The 24912-nt window shown below is 35.4% G+C and overlaps 1 protein-coding gene across 1 annotated transcript in view; it reads right to left on the bottom strand.

Annotated features, from left to right (window-relative positions):
* Nucleotides 1-8444: 8444 nt before the first annotated feature.
* Nucleotides 8445-24912, bottom strand: part of PDCD10 (programmed cell death 10) — a 47072-nt gene continuing 30604 nt past the window's right edge. Inside the window, exons 4-8 of the mRNA XM_053903658.1 lie at nucleotides 20564-20681; nucleotides 19793-19919; nucleotides 11917-11995; nucleotides 11528-11610; nucleotides 8445-8926 (exon numbers count right to left, since the gene is read on the bottom strand). Of these exons, the coding sequence (XP_053759633.1) occupies nucleotides 8845-8926; nucleotides 11528-11610; nucleotides 11917-11995; nucleotides 19793-19919; nucleotides 20564-20681 (489 nt within the window). The 3' untranslated portion in view covers nucleotides 8445-8844. The remainder of the gene's footprint in view (nucleotides 8927-11527; nucleotides 11611-11916; nucleotides 11996-19792; nucleotides 19920-20563; nucleotides 20682-24912) is intronic.

Here is a 24912-nt window from a genome sequence, read left to right as displayed (position 1 = left end):
ACCTTCAGTATTACTAGCAGACAGAGAACGCTGCAACCGTCAAATGACGTGTAAGTAGAGAAGAACAATTCCAACAGACTCTCACTTCTCTTTTGCTGATGGCATGCCTATGAATGAATAGGGCAAGTAAGGGGAAGTTTAAAAGATTCTGTGGAAAGGACTAGAAAGAAATAGAGGAGTTAGGAACAGCAAAAGTAAAATCATCCCTAGAAAGAGAAAGTACAACATAAATGACAAAATTCTGAACACAGAATTTTGGTATATGGTGGGTATACCCAGGTGGGCATATGATGGATGATTCCCAACATTAGCTGCACAGAAGACACAGGAATGGAAATGGAAGCTTTGGTAAAGCATTGCACCCAGAGAAGAATGAGACAGGAGAAGGAAACAAAATACAAAGAGAACATTAAGTATCTCGTATAATAAAAAAGAAACAAGGTGCACTAGTTTTCTCTTTCCCCAACATCAACACAATTCATTTCTGCTACTGAAAATCCCCACTCCCTCCAAAGAGGAAACCAAGAAGCTAAAGAAAACTGTACCAATACACCCCAACTAAATAAAATATCATCAGATAAGTGTATGGTATATGAAAAAAGGAGACTGAATCATAAGTACAAGTACTAAGAACAGAAATGCACAAAAATAAGGAGAAAGAAATGAGAGTTGATTGAATGCAGAAACAGAAAAAATATATATGTATATATACCAAAAGATTATATTACAAGGTGCCCAAGAGAAAGCAGACTTGGATAAAAATTTAATAAAGGATCTTAAAGAAAATCAAGGGGAAAAATGCAAATAAAAATTAAAGAAAGAAAGTTTAAAAAAAACACAGAGAAAGTAGTTGAAATGGAAGACAGGCAAAGAGGGTCCACCATATGTTTAATTGATGTCCCAAAGGACAAAAACAATGCAATAAGGTTAATGTTTAAAATTATAATCCAAGAAAACTTTCCAGAAATAAAAGAAGACCTCAATCTACACAGAAAGGGCACATCAGGTACCAGGAAAATCGACCTGGAATGGTCAACTCTGATACATATCCTAATAAAACTAATAGACTCTGAAAATTCTCAGAGCTTCCAGGCTAAAAACAAAAACAAAAGTGAAATAATATTAAGACAAGAGAATTAGACCGATATCAGACTTTTCAACATAAACAACAACAAAAAAAAATGTGTAACAGCAACATATAAAGCAAGACAACAGTGAAGCTACATTTTCAAGAAACTGAAGAAAAGAAAATGTTGACCAAGAATATTTTACACAACCAAGATATCCTTTAAGTATCAACACTACAAGGAAAATAATGTTGAACATACAAAAAAATCAGAGAATACTAGATAAATGTGTAATATAACACTACTATACTACTATAATGGTAGTATATGGTGTAATACTATCTAATTGTGTAATAAAAAACAAAACAAAACACCTAGAGGATGAGCTTCATGCAACCAATAGGTGGTTGAGCATACTTAGGACTCATCAGAAGGACTCATCAGAAGCATTTCATCTATTTAATTGTAGAATTTAGACCATCTATGTTTTGATAAAGTAGAAAAATGCAATTAAAAAGGAGAGAAAAAGGGGAATGTACAAAAAGAACAATGACTCCCATTTACTAATAGGTGAGAATTAAAGGATAGGATCCAAAATTGATGCCCACATAGTAAGAGTTTAAAAAAAACCAGGGGATTACAAATCCTACAAAATATTAATACAAAGACATGACTAGAATCAAAATAGAAACCTTCCTAAATGCCAAAAGGAAGTTTTTTTTTTCCCAAAGCAAAGAGAGTACACCAAGTAGAAAAGATATGAATTATACCATAATGCACATACAAATTGTAACAAGTTATATGACAGAGTAAGTCCAAACATAACAATCATACCGATAAATGTGAATGGGTTTAACTCAAGGCCAAAAGACAATTTCAAAAGGCATTACACTAAACAAAATGAACACTTTATAATGTTAAAATCCACATTTCACATTTAAGATGCAACAGGTATGAATATCTACGTGTGAAACAACACAGCAATCACCTATATAAAACAAATACTACAAGGGGTGTAAGGAGAAACAGAGAAACCACTACTAATCGAGACTTTAACACACAGTACAAGACAGGCCAAATGAATAAAAAAAAGTAGGGATATACAAGAACTAAACGACATAAGGTGAATTTTTGTATATATATTGAATAGTACATCCTAATAGAGAACATACAATCTTCTCAAGTATACATGAAACATTCACATGGATAGGCAAAAATTTGATCATATATTAGGGCACAAAGAAAACATCAGCAGGTACTATAAAGTTATTACAAACAATACTTGCCGATCACAGTGCAATAAAAATAGAAATTAAAAATGCAACCAAAAAGGCTCTTCCATTTAGAAATTAAGATATTGCAGTAAACAACTTAGGCAAGATAGGGAATAGAAATAAAAATTACAGAATTCCTGAAAAATGATAATAAATAAATCTGTGGGATACATTCTAAGCAGTGATCAGAGAAAATTTCATAGCACTAAATACCTACATCAGTAAAAAATAAAAATTAATTACATTCCCAACTGAAAGGGCTAGGGAAATAACAACAAAGTAAAACAAACCTGGGGGTGGGGGTGGGGGGGAATAAATACACGAGCAGAAATTAAAAATTTTTTTAAATCAAAATTAAAGAGGTAGTGCACAGAAAATTAATGCATAGAGTTCTGGAAAAATAAAAACAACATAGACAAAATATTTCCTAGTTTAATAAAGAAAATAAAGGAGAGAAAGTGCAAATATACAGAATAAGAAATAACAACAAATAGCTATTGATACAGAGAAAAAAAATTAAACATAAAAGATGTCACTTACTTCAAATGAAATACATCTGAAAACCTAGAGAATACTTTCTTAGAAAAATATGGTTTAACAAACGGACTCCTGTAAAGAAAGCTTACAAAAACAATTTGCATATGAGAAATAAAATTGCCAAAGAATTACTCCACAAAAAAAGCACCAAGCCCAGATGGTTTCATGAAGGAATTGTTAAATTTGTCTACATAATAATAATAAAAAAAATGTATGATAAAAAAATGCATGAGCAAATTCAAAATCACAAAGATATAAAAATGGTGCTTAAACATGAAAGATATTTAAGTTCACTCATAGTGAGAGAAATGCAAATTAAAGCTACAATGAGATACCATTTTTCACCCATCAGATTGGCAAAAATGCAAAAGCTTGACAATATATTGTTAGTGAAGTTTTGGGGGAACAAAGTCTCAAACATTCCTGGTAGAATGTGAATTACCACAACCTTTATGAAAAGAATTTGGCAATACGTAATAAAAGTACATATGCGTATGTCCTTTGACTCAGTAATCCCACTTTCAGGAATCTACCCTGAAGGTATATTTCAAACAAAACAGAAATATGTAAGATCATTCACTGTAACATTATCTGTAATTTTGCAAAATATTGACAACTCCCTGAATGCCCAAGCATTGCAGATTGATTGGATAAAACTATGTACCTCTCACACAATGGAATGCAAGGCCACAATAAAGAGAAAGATAGAGATAGAGAGAGAGAGAGAAAGATAAAGACAATCTTTATGAATTTACATAGAGTGACTTCAGGCCATGCTAAGTGAAAAAGCAAAGTCTGTAAGAGCATATATGTGAAATAACTAATAAGCAAATGAAAAGATGCTCAACTTTGTCATTAGCGAAATGCAAATTTAAAGATGAAATAACACTTTGTATCTACAAGAACATCTGTGATAAAAATTAGTCATTAACAAATGTTGGTAAGGATGTGGAGAAACAGGAACCCTCATACATTGCTGGTGGGAATGTAAAACACTATAGCCACTTAGAAAACAGTATGATGGTTTCTTAAAAAGTTAAATATAAATTAATCGCACACCCAACAATTCCAGTCTCAGGTATTTACCCCAAAGAAATGAAAACCAAAGACAAACAGACTTGCACATGAACGATCTTGGCAGCACTTGTGCATCAGGGCCAAAAGGAAGCAACTCAACTGTCCACTAACTATTAAAAGAAGAAACAAAATAGGAGTCCATAGGATGGAATGCTATTTAGCATTAAGAATACTGATAGAAATGCTGACATATGCAATGACATGGTTGAACGTAAAAATATTATACTAATTAAAAGAAAGCCGGACTCAAAAGAGAATAGTGTAGGATTCTATTTATATGAAATGTAAGTCTAGACAAAGAAAGTAGCTAGTGGTAGCCTGGAACAGGAGAGAAGGCAGGGTGTGGTGGGAACATAGAGTAACTGTACCCAGGCATGATAAAGTTTACTGGACTGATGAAAATGTCCCTAAAACTGAAGTTTGGTCAGGTTGCACAACTCTTTAAAATGAGTTAATTTTGTGACATTATACCTCAACAAAGTTATTCTTTCAAGATATATATGTGAATTTTATAATACGTACAGTATGCATCAATACAGTTTTTGTTTTGTTTTGTTTTTTAAAGAGCAAGTAAACTGGGGCGCCTGGGTGGCTCAGTTGGTTGAGCAGCCAACTTCGGCTAAGGTCATGATCTCACAGCTCGTGAGTTTGAGTCCCGCGTCGGGCTCTGTGCTGACGGCTCGGAGCTTGGAGCCTGCTTCAGATTCTGTGTCTCCCTCACTCTGCCCCTAACCCACTCGCATTCTGTCTCTGTCAAAAATAAACACTAAACAAAAAAAAAAAATTTAAAGAGCAAGTAAACAGAGTTGTCAGCCCTCCCAGTTTTAGCACTGCAAGTCCTGTGTGCCAGGAAAGTTCATCATGGGCCAAAGGGCTTGTCTCTCTATATGCAGGCTACCTTTAATGTAAGAAAAAAGGTGGGGGGGGGGGGGAGGTAAGAAAACATACTTACTTTTCTTCATAAAAAGAATCATGGGGGGACACAGTGAAGTTGGATACCTATGAAGGGGCTGGAGAATGGGGCAGAAGGGGTATGAGACCGTAATACTTCTCAGTATACCTTTGGTATAGTTCTAACTTTTAGAAGCATGCTAATATCCCGTATATTTTAAAAACTAAATCAACAAGGATATGAAGTATGTGTGCGTGTGTTTGGGGGAACCTTAAACCTGGAAAAAAACTGAAACAAATGAATTCGATTTATTTCAAATAAATAACATAATCACAGTAAAAGAGGGGAAAAAGAATTAATCCAAGTAATTTATGAACACAGAATGTATTTATATATCCTTATTATCGGGCAGAGTACAAGTGGGGAGAGAACTGCAAACAAGCTTTTAAGTGTTTTTTACAGTGACATGGGCAAAACAATTCTCAGTACTATTTTAGATGTACTACAGGATTGACTGAGTGAATAAATGAACTTTTTGGAGTGCCCAAATTCTGAAGAAAAAGAGACAGAGAAATATGGAATGGAGAAAGCAAGAAAGAACCCTGAGGATGGCCTGGAACTGAAATTATCAGTGTGAACTCATGATTTCTGAAATCAAACACGATGTGTATAGAAGTACCTGTGAAATGTACATGGTGCATTCATATTACGTTTATGTATGTATAGGCCCATTTCCTAAATCTGTCTGAACAGGCCTAGAAACAGATGACACCTAGCAACCAGACCTACGTGTCTAATATCACTCCCCAGGAGTTTCTTGAAGAAACTGCTAATTCTAGATCCTAGAACATCTTTTATTTAAGAAAATGTGCTAAAAAAAAAAAAAAAAAAAATTAAAACGGATGCCACAAGGGCATAGGAGCCAGACTGAAGGATCTCCCATTGAGCAAATTTAAGACAATGTAAGCACCAAAGTAAGTAATGAATTATAAGCCACTGAAAAAATAGACAACCAGGAGTCCAAAACAATAGTAAATATAAAACTGCACATAGATAAGCATAGATGAATGACTGGACGGGGACAGAGGAGGGCTCCTGCTTACAGTAGAGGACAGGATGCTGGAGTTGGAAAAATCACCAAAGGCTGCTAAATCCTGGTGGAATATGGTGATGTTAACATAGACTTAAAAAAGAGTCTTCCTCAGATTGTTTAGTAGACACCAGGTAAAAAATACTAACTATATATTGGAGAAACTGAAAAACACCTTGACCAGGTGACCAAAACTGACATCACCAATAGCAGACAGACACTCTGTATGTGATACTCTGATGACACAGTTTCAACGATGGAGTATTCTGAGAATGAATAATCTGAATCTAATGAGGAAACTCCAAATGAGGAACATTCTACGTAGGGGGGGGGGGGGTGCCAAAAGACTGCATTCTTCAAAAACATGTCATATGAATGCCATAAAGACAAAGGCAGACATGGAAATGATCTAGAGTAAAGGGGAGATGAGGGCAAATGAACAGCCAAATGATTAAAAAATGGTAAGCTCTAAACAATAGGTGTATCTGGATAAAAGATGTATTGATGTTCTTCGTACCATTCTAAGTCTTGCCAATTTTTGGTAAATTTTAAATCATTTCCATATAGAAAAATAATGTTAAAAAAACAATTAGGAGGAATTGTGATACTGGGTTGTGAACTTCATGTTTGGCTAATAAAGTTATTTAAACTGCAATCACTTAAAAAAAAAACAAAAACAAAACCCTAACATCTATTCTATTTAAAAAAGTGTGAAGAGGGAACATTTTAAACATCCAAAACATAGGAATAATACCAGAGAGAGAGAGAGAGAGAGAGAGAGAATGGGCCTCTAAAATGCAGAAATTTAGATTTAAGAGAAAAACTTCTCAAAACTTCTCACACTGTCCTGATTTTTCCCATTTCCCTGTGGACGAGGAGTGTTTTGTCAGGTGGTGTTAGGGAATTAGTATTCTAAGCCAGATGGATTTTCAGCAATGAATGAAGTACAGATCAGTGGAAAGATCATGGAGGCAAACACTGAATTCAAATCCCTGCACCAGCAGTTACTAGCTTTGTAATTTTAAGTGCCGGTAGCCAGTTTCCTTAACTGCAAGGCAGACAGCTAAATCATGGGACTGTTAAGAGAATTAAATTCAATGAATGTATTTAGAATACTTGGCAAAGTATTCTTGGCAAAGAGAAGGGTGCTCAACAAATGTTTTCTCCTCCTCCTTTTTTTCCTGTTCTCTGGAGATGAATCTGACTAGGACCATATTGGCCCTTTCCTCACTGACCCAAACGCGGCCCCATTAGGATCATGTAGGAAACTGCATTATCCTGAGAACAAACCCCCCCTTCTGAGTAAACTTTGTGGTAAACTTCATGTAAATGGAAGCCAGGGATACTGGACAGTGAAATGGAAAGACAGATGGCTTATAAAAACAGATGATTTGGGGAATGGCTGGTAACTGGTGAGTTCCGTTAAAGAGGTCAGGACAACTGGAGGGAATATAGTATTAGTTTATGTTATAAAAGTCTGCTGCTCAGAAAAAGATAAAACAGTATATTTTTTCTTCATATATTCACAAGTCTATTTTGCAAACAACCATCTGTCTACTTCCAAGAGTGAATAATTTATATCAAAAATAAATAGTATTAAAATCACCAATTCCACTTGTTTTACTATGAACTTTTGAAAAAAAAAAAAACAATTCAGTAAAATGTCCATAAATGATGAGATTTCATCCAATTGTCTATTTTTTTTTGCTTCTTTCCATATACTTCCTGTTCATATCTAATAGGACGATATCCTCTTATGTTGCCCAAGATAGTAATTCTTTATATTTTTAGAAAAGAAAAAAGTTAAAAAAAACCTAAATTGCATTATAGCAAAGAAATTTGTATTGCCAAAGAGAAATTTAGCTTAACATTTAAAATCTTTATAAAAGATAAACAAATCCTGAGTTTCCCTTTATTTTATCATAATTGAAAAATGAAATCACTTAATATGATCACCTGATACATAATTTCCGTAAAACTTCTCTATGATGAAACAAAGCTCTATATATTTAAAGAGTGTGTATAACATTTATAACTCATGACAATTCCAAACCAACTAGCACTGGTATAGCTCCAAATTACTATTAGTTGTGGCTATTTTTGGAAAAAAAAAGGTACAAAGCTTATTACGTAGGGCCCAGCATACCAGAAAAACTTAACTTTACATTGTCACAGAGTTCAAGAAGTGACATTACAGTGTGAAGACACTATAAACTGCCATTTCTTTCTCATAAGTTTCTTAAAACAGGTTGCAAAAATATTCAGTACCTCATATATAATAACTAACAAAAATATTTCCATTGGCTACCGTTTGCCCAGAGTGACTAAGGACCAAAAAATAGAATTCTTGTTGCTTTATTATCTGATAAACTGCTAGTAAGCTCCCGTTAGAAGTTCTTTAGACATTACACCAAGTTGTCTTGGTCTTCTGATCATATATATATATATTCATATATATATATATATATACACATATATATATATGTATTTTTTCAAGTAAAGAAATGTTTAACAGATGTAAACTATTTATTGAATATTTGCCACCAAATATTGTTAAATACATTATCTTGCAGCATATCGCTTTCAAGTTAAAATGTCAAACAAACACCAATATTTACAATTCTTTTAAGGAATGTTATATAATGACACATTAAGGCGTAAATTCTTTTGGCTTATAATTCTTAAAAGAATGATAATAGCAAAAGTGATGCAAAATCTTCAGTGTGAGATTATGATTAAGCTACATTTTACAAAAATATGGTGTAAGATGGCAATAATCCCATTCAACATCCTGGATTAAATCCCTTCAGGAGGGACTGATAATTTATACAGTCAAACTTTAAAATTTACAGATAAAGGCAGTTCAATACTGCCACTGAGAAGTACATCTCTTAACATATACAACTTTCAGGCCACAGTTTTGAAGGTCTGAAGTATCAAGTTGGTTTGATGAATTAGTCGGTTGGCACTTATGAACACATTTATTGCCCTGTTTAAAAAAAAAAAAAAAAAAGCATTAATTTTACCAAAAAAAAAAAAAAATCATCCTTTAAAAATATTTATACTTGACACCATCTGCTAACAGTAGCACTGAAATCAATTTAGGGGGAAAAAAAGAAAGGCAAGTTAGTACTGAGGATCTTATCCTTCATACCAGTTGGTACTGAATGCTCCTGCATCATTTGAAACTATCCTAGGAATTACTGCCCCCTAGTGGTTCTGGCTGGCAATAAGGTGTTGGGCTGCTAATGATAGGTGGCGCCTCAAAACCCAGATCTCATGGCTAGGTTGAACAAACTGGCCAAACAGGATTCAATGTAGTCTCCAGCTCTGATTTCATGTAAATTACCAAAACAGAATCTTCTCCTCAAAATCTCTATATCAATGGACATGATACTTAAGAAAAAAAGTTAATTACTCGAAATCTGAATTATCCCAATCTCTCTTACCTTCTTTCAAAAACAAAAAACAAAACAAATAACCATGAGAATTCTAAACTACTTTTGAAATAAATCTACTTTTAAAATAATCATGTGGCTTCAATATTGAAAGCTGATGATATATAAATATATGTTCTTAGAAATTACTTTGTGGTGCACACATTTCTTCTATCAGCCCATCTTTGGGACAAAGAACTGATGCCCTAGTCCCATAATGTGGTCTTATCAGTTTCTAAGTATCATAGCTAAAACTTGTATCTTTACATCCTAGACATTTCTCAAAAAAGATGGACCAGAAAGAATTAGTGCAATTAATGCAAATACATCCCTCTATTGAAAGATGGCTCAAAGATCAGGTTCTGGTAACAGTTTCCAGTTTTGAGAAAGCAGGTACAAAACTCGTGGCACATTATTCATACGCAAATAATTATAAATTAAAGAAGCTACTGAATGGAGAAAAAGTAGTAGCAGGGAGCCTGAATAATCCATATGCAGAGTACGTAACTTCAGATTAATGGAAATTAGGCTCTAAAGGAATTTCAACCTTTCAATGTGCTTATTTCATGATAGTTCTTAATTAGAATCAGAAATAATGATCCCATCAAGTAAATTATTCTTTTAATGTGTTTTGGTTATTTGGGCTTAGCAGTGGAGACCAAGGAAAAACAGATGTAAGGTTATTTTCAGAACACACCTGCAAGCTTATTAAACTAAGTCGTCAAGGAACATTTCTCCTAGACTATCTGAACAGTAGTAGGGAATAACACAAAACCATTAATAAAATGTAGCTCGGTATCTTTAATTTATAATGTAAATATTTCAACTTACTTGAACTGTTAAAAAATAACTGAAAATTAACAGACCATTCTAATGTATTTTATTTTTTTAAATATTATTATAATACTGTAATGGTTTGACATGGATTTAGGGATCTTTAAATTTCAAATGGTAGGATAAAATGTTAGAGGCCCCTGCAAGTTATAAATGAAATAATCACTATTTAGATGATTTTTCTGACTTTAAAAACAACGCCCAATTTACCTTTTTAGTATACTACTCGTAGAAGGACCCTGAAAGCTTCCCTCCTTCCACAAGTTAGTCACAACCTTTGCATCACTTTTAAATCACCTGGAATACTTTTTTTTTTTTTTTTAAGTTTAATTATTTTGAGAGCAAGAGAGAATGGGGTAGGGGTACAGAGAGAGAGGGAGAAAGAGAGAATCCCAAGTAGGCTCCATGCTGTCAGCACAGAGTCCGACACGGGGCTCGATCTCACAAACTGTGAGATCGCGACCTGAGCTGAAATACAGGCGGAATGCTTGACTGAGCCACGCAGGCACCCCCTGGAATACTTTTTAAAAAGACTTAAACCCTAATTCCAAGCTAACTGAATCAGAACCTCCGAAATTGAGACCACGGCATTGGAATTTTTAAAAACTGAACCCAAGTGATTCTAATATGCAAAGTGCATTAAGAACCACTGCTTTAACTTTAGTTCTCAACAGACCTGGCAGCATCAGTATCATCTGGAAACTTCTTAGAAATGCAGATTCTTGGGTGCACTCTAGACCTACAGAATGGACAATTTGTTCTTTAATAAGCCCTCCCGGTGATTCTGAGGCTACTAAAATTTAAGAACCACAGCCTCAGGGGCTGGTAAAGTAGGGTAGTAAGCCAATCTCACTCCCCATGTTTCTGTATTACGGCTTGCAAGCTAAGAATACTTTTGTATTTTTAAACGGTTAAAAAAGAAGAAGAAAAATATTATGTAACAGGTGCAAATTATACAAAACTCAAATCTCAGTGTCTGTAAATAAAGTGTTGTTAGAACATGGCCATAATGCCACTTGCTCCCATACTATGACTGCTTTTGTACCGCAACAGTGGAGGTAAAGTACATAGTTCTGACAAGCCCAAGTCAAAATACTTGCCATGTGGCCTATTTCAGAAAAAGTCTGTCACCTTCTGCTCTCAACTAGCTATGGCTGGATTATCAACCACACGCTATTTTTATAAACAGTCTATCTTTGTTACTAGTTAACTCGAGTATTAACAATATAGTAAAAGGGCGTAATTTACATGGTTTTAGTATTATATAAAACTACATAATTTAACTTTAAAAGACAAGGATGATAAATGACACTACTTACTTGCCATCTTTAAAATAGGTTTTCAAAGTATCACTGAAACTTTTGGAGTATTTTACAAATTCTTTCTTTTGGTGTTCAAGTGCCTATAGACATTAAACATAGTAAGAAAAAAAATATTAAATAAGAAAAGAGAAATAACACAAAAGCCAAAATCAAAGACGGGAAGATTACACAGAATACAGAATGGGACTTTATATTACGGATTAGAATTTTCAGAAGTATTTACTTAAATATATGTAACAGCATATTTTAATTCAATGACAAAACCAGTGGTTAATGATACAAAACTATTTCCCATAATCAAACCATCTTAGTATTTAATTCAATAAAGCAACTAAGTGTAAAGCAACATCTAAGGTGGTAGCTTATAAAGCTTCTACTAAACTTACCCTGCGGTTCTGGTATTGGTACTTCTTGAAGACATTATTCACTGTATCAAGAAGTTCTTTTATTGCACTAGCTATATCCCTGTTGGGTAAGGAAAAAAGAATCTCCTTTAAATCAGTTACATTTGGAAGAGGTTTGTCTGTGTGCATGTTTATTGTATATAATATATATAAATATACACACATATTTTAAGGATTACTAATTACGCAGTTAATGACCACACTAATCCTGCATCATGTGCAAACATCTGACTAGTAGTTTGAGTGGAGCTTTTAGCCCGTACCTTTCTGTGACCCTGACCTCTCTTGCACTGCTGACAGTTTGGTCTAGGTTTATTCTGCAACTTCAACCTTCCCAAATCAGTAACATTTCATTCAGCATTACTTACTGAAATTTTTAAGAATTATCTCTGCTTCTCATCTTTTCCAGTTATGATTTTTCCTTTCTCTGGCTAACGTAGCTAAATTCAAGCTACTATCTTCTTCACTTTTGCTATCTCATGAACAATTATATAAAATTTTTACGCTACATGCAACTCCCTCCTATATTTACCAGCACTTCAAGTTACATATACCTCATACTCTGAATGTTTAAAATGAAATATTTCCTTCTCAGACTCTTTTTTAAATTTTTTTAATGTTTATTTATTTTTAAGAGACAGAGAGACAGAGTGTGAGCAGGGGAGGGGTAGAGAGAGGGGGAGACACAGAATCCAAAGCAGGCTCCAGGCTCTGAGCTGTCAGCACAGCTGAGAGGGCTCAAACTCATGAACTGTGAGATCATGACCTGAGCAGAAGTCGGACGCTTAGCCAACTGAGCCACCCAGGTGCCCCATACATCTCTTAAGATATATTTACCTTCTAACAACTGCCTATCCTCCTCTTCCAAACCTTTGTTGTAATTATTTCCCTTGGAAAATACATTTAAATTTCTGAGAAAGGCAGTATCAGAATATTTTTTCCACCTTAACCCTTTTCAGCTATCATCCCTGGACTATATATGCATCAACACCTTCCTCTCCTTTTAAGGAGATAAAGAAATCAGTAATTCTCATGAGTTGAATGTTATTCTTATCCGTAAACCATTTTTTTTTTTTCTAAACTCTGGTCTTTTATATCTATGCCCTTTTCAATTTTCATCTTCTAACTTCATAGCAATATTTTTGGTCAAACTGAACTTAAACTTCTGCTATGCAAATGTAAATGTGAAGATATGAATTAGTAAGACATGAATCTAGACCATCCCAAAGATAATCTTTTATTACTGACTTTTTAATCACAAATGTCAGATTTCAGGTATTTCATACCTAAAACATTTCAGCTTTACTAAAGAAAAAAACCAAAAAAGCTCTGTGTCCAGATTTCTGTATGTGTTTCATAGATTTCCCATAAATAAGCAAGTGGGACGACTAAGAATTACAAGTATGCAGGATTTTGGTATAAAGGAAGTATTTTAGCCTATTCTGAAATAGTAAAATATTTTAATAAATATTTACTTATTACCTCCTGTATGTCAAACATTGATATCAGGCTGATACATTAAACTATGAAATATGCAAGTAGGACAATGAATTTTACATAGAAATGGTATCTATCCACTCATTTTTTCCTCCTCTTTGCCTCTAGTTTAGGAACAGCAGTTTCAACTCATACAACAGTTCCTTTCATCTATGGTTTCAAGTAAGCTGACTCCTTCTGTATTGCTATGATGTGCATAAATTCATTACTGCTTAATAAAGTGATGTCACGTGACTATGAGAAAAATTATGATTTCAGAAAATAAATATTTGGAATGTACTTCAAATCCATAATGAGCCCATTTAAAACAGAACATAATGGAGCAAATTAGAGTGATCAAACAGGTGTTTATACAGAAGAACTTTGCAAATACTTTAATATTCTACTTTAAAGAAGGGATTAGGGGTGCCTGAGTGGCTCAGTCGGTTAAGTGACTTCGGCTCAGGTCATGATCTCAAGGTTTGTGAGTTCAAGCCCCGTGTTGGACTCTGTGCTGAGCATGAAGTCTGCCTGGGATTCTCTCCTTCTCTCTCTGCCCCTCCCCTGTCATGTGATTTCTCTCTCTCTCTCAAAATAAATAATGATTTTTAAAAATAAAAATAAAAAAGGACAATAAGAATGTGCTTTCTGGGCTAATCAACAAGATGAATATATGCTCCATATATAATGACAATGGCTGGATTCTATAGGTCAAAAGAGCAGTGAGTTCTCACCCACTCACCTCTTAGATAAAGCAAGGGTTTACTGAATAGTAGTGCCCCAGGCTTACTAATGAATATTGGGAAGCTATCTATATTTTATTTTTTTTTTATTTTTAAACATTATTTTTTTAATGTTTACTTATTTTTGACAGAGAGAGAGGCAGAGAATGAGCAGGGGAGGGTCAGAGAGAGAGGGAGACACAGAATCTGAAGCAGGCTCCAGGCTCTGAGCTGTCAGCACAGAGCCCGATGTGGGGCTCAAACTCACAGACCGTGAGATCATGACCTGAGCCAAAGTCGGACAATCAACTGACTGAGCCACCCCCATGGCGCCCCATGGAAGCTATCTATATTTTAAAAGAAAACTTAAAAAATAAGCCCCCAGGTGATTTTGCTGATGAACCAAATTTGGAATCCAGTGTTTGGGAACCTAGAGCCTAGAACTAGGCCATAGAGTTTCATAAAGAATTCTATGGAATGATCAAGGCTGTTTATCCCTAGGCCTGCCCTCCTCTACAAACAATCTGTGGTTGGGGCACCTGGGTGGCTCAGTCAGTTAAGCATCTGACTTCGGCTCAGGTCATGGTCTCACGGTTCGTGGGTTCAACCTCTGTGAGCCCAGAGCCTGCTTTGGATTCTGTGTCTCCCTCTCTCTCTCTGTTCCTCCTCCACTCGCACTGTCTCATTCTCAAAAATAATAAACATTAAAAAAATTTAAAAACAATCTGGGCAATTTATGTCAAATATGACATCATCTGTATGTACACAGAAGAGTTTTTTCAGTTAAGGCACTAAGGTTTGCACCAGGGAAGCTAAACTGTATTAGTAGTTAAGGGTCCATTTCCAACAAGAGAAAATAATCAGCCCTAAAAAATACTTCAGACAATGTAACAGATCAAGAAATGGAGAAAACCTGAGGATAAAATAACTTCAGTGTAATTACAAACAGTCTGGAGTTAAGTGATTCTGTGAAAAGGGACATATAATATAGTTACAATAGCAAGGAATTTTAGCAATTTGTAGCTTTTAGTGGGGCAATTTTGGGGAAACATACACTTGAAAGAGAGGACAACAGGCATCAGACGAAATGTAAACATACACCTTATCCAAAACTTGCATAGAATAGTAGAGCTTTTAATCATGTCACCCAAATTTATATAACATATGTTTATGTGAACACTTTAAAGGAAGGAAATTCCTATGCTGTATGTTTAGTTTGGTCTAGACTGGACAACTCTGGAAAAGCTATTCTGAAGCCATCTGGAAAACCAAACTCGTGAATTTTAGCATATAATTATGCAAATGCAGATAATAAAGAGTGAATAGATCAACGCATGGCTTTCTGCTTTATTAAGGTACAGGTCTCTACTAGTCATTCATTAGAATGTATCAGACTTTAAAAAAACCCTATTAATTAATTTTATTAAATATTTGTATAAGCTTAACTGTAGTCAAACAGAAACATTCATTAATCAAAAGAACTTTTAACATTTGTTTGTCGGATCATTTTCCTAATCATCTCCATAGAGAAAAGGGGGAAAAAAGCCCTATAATACAATACAACATGTGCTGTAAGCATATGTGCAGTTCTGTGTGAAGCACTTTGTGTATGTCATTTCTTTCAATTCTTGCAACTGTCACCCTCATCTTCAGACAGAAGCTAGAAAGACAGAAGCTAATAAGCAATTTAACTGAGGCCACACTGCTAAATACTGGAAGAGAAATTCAAACCCAGGTCTGCTAACATACACAAAAATACCTGGATATTTGTTAGTGGACAGGAGTCTTTTTACTACTTTAATATAACCCATGAAATCACATGTAGTACTTGGTAAAGCATTTGATACATGTTTATTGAAAAATATTGCTAAAATAAATGAAGAAGATAAAACTACCTTAAATATACAAAAGTAAAATATTTTAAAGAAAAAAACAGTAACTACATAATATGTTGTACCTGAAGGATAAGCCTTAATTTTGGTGTGATTTTATCCACTAATTTGTTAAACAATTAACCATGGGGACGATATGTACCAAAATGTATCAATCTATATCAGTGATACAAATAATTACACCTTACCTATCTATATTAATTCATACATGGTTGAATTTTAGTCTCAGAAATAATACATATTATCAGCACAAACTTTCCATGGCCAATTATACCTCCTCAAACGGTTAAGAAATAAATGTGAATTGCCAATATTCTTAATTCAGTCATGCTGGGCACACTCCAGAAAACAGAACTGAAATATTAATACTGCCCGATAAATGAGAGACAAGCCCCTGATTCGGCCTCTGTCAAGGATTATGGACAAGACTCTTAGGCTCCTGACCTCGATTTCCTTACAATTAAAATGTGGTTGTTTATAAAGTGTTTTTCAAACCTATCTCTCCACAGCCACAGTGGGTTTAGCAGGGATGCTTTGGGGACTCCACAGAGGGGAAAGATGGTGTCAAAGTAGCAGGAGGAGGGTTCTGGGCCTATCATACCTACCCCAGCTTCAACCACAACACTGTTCTCTCTCTTACCTACCGGAATTCTATATTAAGATGTCCTTTATCACACCTCTTCCAAATGGTAGAAACTTTTTTTTTCAATCACCAGATTAGATCAGCATTATGCATCTCGGATTGGGAAGCAGCAGAGAAGACCATGGAGCGAGTCTGCCTGGGTTCAAAGCCAGATCTACCAACTTACCAGCTCTGTGACCTTGGAAAAATTACTTAATTTCTTCACTTGTTATGGCAGTGTTATAATAAGTTAATACACACGAAGCACTTAAGAAAGCACTGAATACATTATTCTAAGTGACTGCTATTACTATGAAGATGACATTGATTCTATAAACTTCTCCTTCAATGACCTGAGGCAAAATCTGCCGAAAATATTATTTTTAAAATGTCGTATTTTCATAGAAACGTAGCAGAGATTATAAGCAAATATATGATCAAAACACATTAAAATCTTACTAAATTTTTTTGAAAATGCCAAAATAAGTTGTTTAAACAACTGTGCTTCAGATCACTGGCAATTTATCCTTTTATGAGCTAAAACATGTTTACTTTTTATGAGACTAAAAATAAAATTTCATGCACAGTTGACTGTCTTCCTTTTTTACATATTAAAAATAGTTAAAGGAAGTTGAGGCTTTCCTATAAGGGTAAAATATCTACCTTGGTATTTGCTCCTGTGACATGAAATTTGGCTACCCAATGAAAAATCTTTCTCATACTTTCAGGTTCTCAGTTAGAAGACCTACAAGAGGGGCACCTGGGGGGCTCAGTCCACTGAGCATCTGACTTCGGCTCAGGTCATGATCTCACAGTTGGTGGGTTTAAGCCCCGTGTGAAGCTCTATGTTGACAGCTCAGAGCTTGGAGCCTGCTTCCAGATTCTGTCTCCCTCTCTCTCTGCCCCTCCCCATTCGTGTTCTATCTCTCAGTCTCTCAAAAATAAAAAACGTTTAAAAAAAAAGGGGGGGTGGAAAAGAAGACCTGAAAGAGGAGGGGTGCTCCTTGATAGCTGGGTTGGGTGCCCAACATGAACCATTATTTTCTAAAATGGGATACTCCTCTCCCCATACCACTCAAAATAGGTGCCCAAACCAGCTAAAACAGCATTTTGTAATGTGAATTGCAAAGAATACTATTTCTAAGAGATGAATGTTATTATTTACTTCCAGTGAACCTCTTTATATTCTTCAACGATACGATGTATGTGAACAGACACCTTTCCAAAGAAGACATCCAGATGGCCGACACATGAAAAAATGCTCAACATCACTCATCATCAGGGAAATACAAATCAAAACCACAATGAGATACCACCTCACACCTGTCAGAATGGCTAACATGAACAACTCAGGCAACAACAGATGTTGGTGAGGATGAGGAGAAAGAGGATCTCTTTGCATTGTTGGTGGGAATGCAAGCTGGTGCAGCCATTCTGGAAAACAGTATGGAGGTTCCTCAAAAAACTAAAAATAGAACTACCCTACGACCCAGCAATTGCACTACTAGGCATTTATCCAAGGGATACAGGTGTGCTGTTTCAAAGGGGCACATGCACCCCCATGTTTAGAGCAGCACTATCAACAATAGCCAAAGTATGGAAAGAGCCCAAATGTCCATCGATGGATGAATGGATGAAGAAGATGTGGTGTGTATGTATGTGTGTGTGTGTGTATACATATATATATATATATATATATATAATGGAGTATTACTCGGCAGTCAAAAAGAATGAAATCTTGCCATTTGCAACTACGTGGATGGAACTGGAGGGTATTATGCTAAGTGAAATTGGTCAGTCAGATAAAGACAAAAATCATATGACTTCACTCATATGAGGACTTTAAGAGATAAAACAGATGAACATAAGGGAAGGGAAGCAAAAAGAATATAAAAACGGAGGGGGACAAAACATAAGAGACTCTTTTTTTTTTTTTTTTAATTTTTTTTTTCAACATTTTTTATTTTATTTTTGGGACAGAGAGAGACAGAGCATGAACGGGGGAGGGGCAGAGAGAGAGGGAGACACAGAATCGGAAACAGGCTCCAGGCTCCGAGCCATCAGCCCAGAGCCTGACGCGGGGCTCGAACTCACGGACCGCGAGATCGTGACCTGGCTGAAGTCGGACGCTTAACCGACTGCGCCATCCAGGCGCCCCAAGAGACTCTTAAATATGGAGAACAAACAGAGTTACTGGAGGGGTTGTAGGAGGGGGGATGGGCTAAGTGGGTAAGGGGCATTAAGGAATCCACTACTGAAATCACTGTTGCACTACATGCTAACTTGAGTGTAAATTTAAAAAAATAAAATAAAAAATTAAATAAAGATAGGATGTATGATGATGCAGCCTCTTCCAGAAAAACAAAAAAAAACCAAAAAACAAAAACCTGAAAATCTTTCCTTGTCAGCATTTTCTACTTGTGGTTTCACTAAAAGGTTGCACTAATAATGCCATTCTAGTTATTCCCAATTTTCTTCATTTTATATCCAGTCAGGCTGAAGAAAATTATGAGACTCTTTACTCATCGGAAATCATGTTTGGAGTTTCCCCCCCTCATTCTCCCACCCTTTCACCCCTGAGGAGAGTGCCCCTGGTTTGAGAACCACTACTCAAGGATGATCCTTCTTGCTGCTGCTCACCAGTCAGCCTCCTGGCCCCATGCATATTCTCAGTCTAATTTAACCTGTATCCCAAAGGTAAGGATTTGGAGGTTTACGATTTGGCCAATATTAAAAAATGCTATTCAAGCCTAAGAGTACATTACTTATCTTAATGACTTATGCCATTTCTGAAACAAAAATAATACTGGTATCCTCTGTTACCCATACTATAATTTATCCAACTTCTCTATTCACTTTAATCTGACATTTACATTTTTCAATTATTTTTTATAGTTCAAACTGCATTCCAGTTTATGTACATTTCATTCACTTTTTATATTAACATTCTAAAAAACATTACATTCTAATGCCAAATACCACAGCTTAAAAGTTAATCAAAAATACAGCATTTAAAAATTTCAAGTTTGATTTCAAATTAGCATTTCAATTTAATATTAATGTCATACCAAAATAAAACACCTAGTATTAGTGGTTCTTTTGAAGTATTTTCAAGAAAAGAAGAACCAAAGCCAAAAGTTGCTTACTTGATTGTCTGCAGAAACCTCACTCGGTCATTGATCTCATCTGGGATCTTACTGAGAATTTGTTTAAGTGCTCGTGCCTTTTCGTTTAGGTCCTGGAATTCTGGCTCTGGTCGTTCAATCATATACTCTGACAAAATACATAATAAAAAGCATCATGCAATTCCCTGCCAAATTCAAGTACAAGAATTCCCAGTATTGGTTAAAGAGGTGTGGCAGAGTGGGGAGAGAAAGGCCAGATGATTAGGAAAGACAAGGTTGCAAAAGCAAAATTCATTAAAATTCAACTTAGTTCGGAAATAGTATTAGGGCCTTCACTCTACAAGTGAAGTATCAGAAGATGAAAGACCAAACATTTTCCATTTTGGGATCAACGGAAATCCCATGAATCTTAAATAACTAAACAAACGTCTCAGTCAAGTTTATCAGGCCTCTGAAGCTATACTTGACACAGAAACCTTAAACCTTATGACATTCATAACAAATATAATGGCAACAGATATCTGTCAATGGGGTAGATGAGTTTAATAAAAACCTTTATATTTAATATATCAAAACCCAAACAACCTACTAATATCTTCAGCACATTCTTGAAATCTCACTTAAAACACAAACATAATTTACATTGATTTTTTTCCCCACTATCATCACAATAACAGTAACAGTAAGGAAGGGAAGGAGAAGGCAAGGGGCGGAGGCCCTTTTGTCAAATAAAGATTTGGAGGAAATGCTTTTCAACAACTGTAAGAAAAGTAAACAAGACTCTCTGACTACCTTCTACATCATCAGCTGCCATTCGAAGAAGGGACTCTGTGAAGTTAACTTCTACACTTTTTTTCTCTAAAATTTTCATAATGATGTCTTGCGTGAGTCCTGGATTTTCTTTTTCAGCCTATAAAGAAGAGAAAGCTAGTTTTAAAATACAGAAGCTCAATCAGCATTTTAAAGCCAAAACTTAATCGTTTAGAACCTGCTGAGAATTTCTTTCAGTGATCAACTTATGAGGGCAGAAACCTTTGTAAAGTAGGTGTCCTGATGGCATTCACTTATGTTTCCTCAGAGCTTATGCACGAGGCTTCTTGTTACAGCCAGGGTCTCTTTTGCCATTTGAACGTAAAGTACTTAACACTTCCTACTTCTCCTCTACGCTCACTTGCAATCAAACTAGTAACAAAAATAGAAATAAAGGTTATATATATTTTGATAATCCATCAATTACTCTTTTCAGTAGCTTAAATATACTAAGGATATTTAGATTTTTTTCTCATTAGCTAATATTCCAACTTGAGAATCAAGTAATACTTATGTTACCAGTACTTTGCAGATCCTTGGCATTTAAATGAACAGTAAGTCAAGAAAACAAAAATGAAACAAAAAAGCAGGGTTCCCTTTGCAGGTTTTATTTAAGCTATATAATCCCTTAACTACTTTCCCACATAATGATTTTCATTTCCTATTTTATTTTTGTAGCAAGAATATTTGTAGCAAGGATAATTTACAGAACATCATTTCATCCTTTTGCTATCTCCTGAGCTTGTCTCACTAATGAGTCTGTATTGGTTCTATGTTACTTACATTCACTAGGGCACTAAAATCTTCTAGCCATTTCAGGACTGAACATAGGAGTTCTGAGCTTATCAAAGTTAACTTTCTGATTTGGGTCTTTCCCAGTGATTTTGTCCCATTTTACTATTTTTAAAAATTTTGTAATGACATTCTAAGTTTGTTTTAAGATGCCTGTCAATTTGAATCATTGTGCTGATGATTTCTTATCATTTTTGCCCAATATTAAACGGCAAATAGAAACACCATTTATGATCATAATCGGACAGCGATCTATTTACTTCCTTATGTGTCAAGCACATTTAACCTCTGCCTTTACAATTCCTTTCTGGTATCACTGCAGATCTAGCTTTCTTCTGTTCCTATGCTCTTTCCATTATAACATCTTGTTTTTCAAGTACCAAACACTGAAAGGTTTTCGGATGGAATGGGAAAAGAAAATATGCACATTTATCTCAATCCTGGGACCATTTTAACTGCCGTCGTATGCTACTTAAGGAAGTCATTTTCATAGATGATTAGTAACAATAAAGTGTATCCTATGAATTCATTCCCTTTTATAACCTGTTTTGATTTTTCCTTCCATGAGTATATGTAAGATAGAATCTATTTCTAAAATACAAGACTACCTTTCGAAGAAAAATTGTATAAATATGGGTTAAGATGGTATCAACATTAATTTGGTGAATTGTCACAAAATTATATACACTATGTAAATAAGCCAGTATTTGATAACAGTGGTTTATCTTCCTTCTCTGAGTAGCATCAAATTGCCTATATAATGCATTGTTTTAGGAGGCAGGAGCACATTCCCCACCTGCTCACAAAAAGTTTCAGCAGGAAGACAATCTCTCTCTGATTAAGTTATAATACGGTGCCAAAAGAACTAAATGCTGACAGTCTGAGAATAAAGTTTCCAACATCAAGTTGGTCTGGAAACTGCCCAAACTGGAGCATTACAGAAATCTTGCAGAAGTATCAAGCCTTCTCAGTTCACAAGTGTCTTAGTGCTAAGAAATATACCTTAATAGTGCTATGTATTAAGTAGTTAGGTTCAAACAACTTAATAAGTACTTGCGTTCTTCTAACAATGTAGTCGTCTTTAAGAAATACATAAATTGAAAGAAGAATACTTTCTTTAATTCTTAAATAACCAAGATTACTTGCTACTGAGATATATGCACCTGTTGGGCACTGCACAATTCTCAAATGTTGGAATCAGATTGGACCCTGCCCTCACTTCCTGTTGTATATTGATTTTCTTGTGGTACCTGCTTTTTCTCACAGCAATGGCCAAAATTCCAACCTCATAAAGATATGACATCATTGAAAGGAATAGGGCTTAATCTAGTATGTTGGAATTGCAAACTACTTCAAGCTAGCATAGTTCACAGGGTCTAACAGATGTTTAGTATCACTATGTTCCTTTAGATGTTTAACATAACTCATGGCACCCATCTGAGTTTGCTGTGGGGACGCAGGGTGCCTAGGCACATAGCTTAGGAATTATAGTCTTAGTATCTTCTGGCTGAAATCCTAATTAAGCTACTTAGTTTTAATTTTAAATGCCTTAAGGGGCGCCTGGGTGGCGCAGTCGGTTAAGCGTCCGACTTCAGCCAGGTCACGATCTCGCGGTCCGTGAGTTCGAGCCCCGCGTCAGGCTCTGGGCTGATGGCTCGGAGCCTGGAGCCTGTTTCCGATTCTGTGTCTCCCTCTCTCTCTGCCCCTCCCCCGTTCATGCTCTGTCTCTCTCTGTCCCAAAAATAAATAAAAACGTTGAAAAAAAAAAAAATTTTAATTTTAAATGCCTTAAATCTACCCAATTCTTCTGACTGACAAAATAAACAGATCTATGCTTAAACTGGTGACTTTATCTATCTGTATCTTCAGGTCTGCCCCAGAATACAACCTTGAATTCTATGGTTGTCCAATTTTTATAAAGAACCCAACTATGACAGGAAACTATCCTCAAAGGCAGTAACATCCACTCTTGTGATTCGGTGATTCTCAACAGCAAAACCTATCAGAACTTTCCAAGAGGAAAAAGAACCAAGGAGAACAGGTATCTTAAAAGATAGTATTTATTAGTATTTCATCTTGGGAGAAACTATTTTAATCCTTTTTCTTGTGATAATAATAAAAATAAATATTAAACCTTGATAGATGACACTGTGTTGTGGTCAAAGAACTGGAAACATAGGCATATATATTATGGATATTAATAGGGATATATGGGTGAGTGAGGCTTTTAAAATCTTTTTCAAGGGCGCCTGGGTGGCTCAGTCGGTTAAGCATCCGGCTCTTGATTTGGGCTCAAATCTTGCAGTTTGTAAGTCTGAGCTCTGCATAGGGCTCTGCACTGTCAGTGTGGAGCTTGCTCGGGATTCTCTCTCTCTCTGCCTCTCCCCCTCTGTCAAAATTAATGAACTTAAAAAAAACTGTCAAATAAGTTCTAGTTTTAAAAACAAAATCTTCATCTTTTTAAGGCATGTCCTTTTAATTCCATTTGAAATTTAACAAATTAAATTTGCTCAGTCGATTAAGCATCTGACTTTGACTCAGGTCATGATCTCAAAGTTCTTGAGTTCAAGCCCCTCCTCGGGCTCTGTGCTGACAGCTCAGAGCCTGGAGCCTGTTTCGTTCGGATTCTTTGTCTCCCTCTCTCTGCTCCTTCCCCTGTCCCTTCCCACTCACAATGATGGTCTTTCTCTCTCTCTCAAAAATGAATAAACATTTAAAACATTAACAAATTAAATATGATAATAATGATAAAATCAAGGCAAACTAATTTGTTTTCCTCTCAAAATAACTTCCACTTTCCCCAATTAAGAATCAGTGCCAAGGCTAATAAAATTTATCCATATGGTAAACCAGATCTATCATAACCACATACTTTAAACACAGTTTAAATTGTACTTTAGTGTTAAAACATCAGATTATATATAAGTATATTAAAAGAAAAAGCTTAACAAAATTATTTTGTCTCTTTTAGAAATAACATTGAGGATATCATCTACTACTTCAGACAGAGTCCTCTTTATGATGAGCAGGAGAAATTTCTCTCTGTTCTTGCTATCAGAAAAGCTGAAAAATGGACTTTTGCCTTATCAATACTATATTGTTGTTTTTTTTATTTTTATTTTTTACATTTATTTATTTTTGAGAGATAGAGTGAGACAAAGTGAGAGTGGGGGAGGGGCAGAGAGAGAGGAAGACACAGGATCAGAAGCAGGCTCCAGGCTCTGAGCTGTCAGCACAAGAGCCTGACGCGAGGCTCGAACCCACCGACTGTGAGATCATGACCTGAGCCGAAGTCGGACGCTCCACCGACTGAGCCACCCAGGCGTCCCTCAATACTATATTGTGAAATAAGTTGCCTTTCCTTCCCTTCTTTGGCCACACTGAAAATAGGTTGAAAGTCAGCTTAAAACAGTTTCCATCATGCCTCCCTAATGACTAAATATGCCATTCCAAAACCACACCAAACTCAAAGAAAAAAAGAAACACAACACTGATGGTGTTACTTGATTCATTTTCTTCATTAACCCAATGATTTGTCA

The sequence above is a fragment of the Panthera pardus genome, unplaced genomic scaffold (genome assembly GCF_024362965.1).
Source record: "Panthera pardus isolate Hobbes unplaced genomic scaffold, ASM2436296v1 HiC_scaffold_16, whole genome shotgun sequence".
Taxonomy (NCBI): Eukaryota; Metazoa; Chordata; class Mammalia; order Carnivora; family Felidae; genus Panthera; species Panthera pardus.
This window is presented reverse-complemented; position numbering and strand designations above follow the sequence as displayed.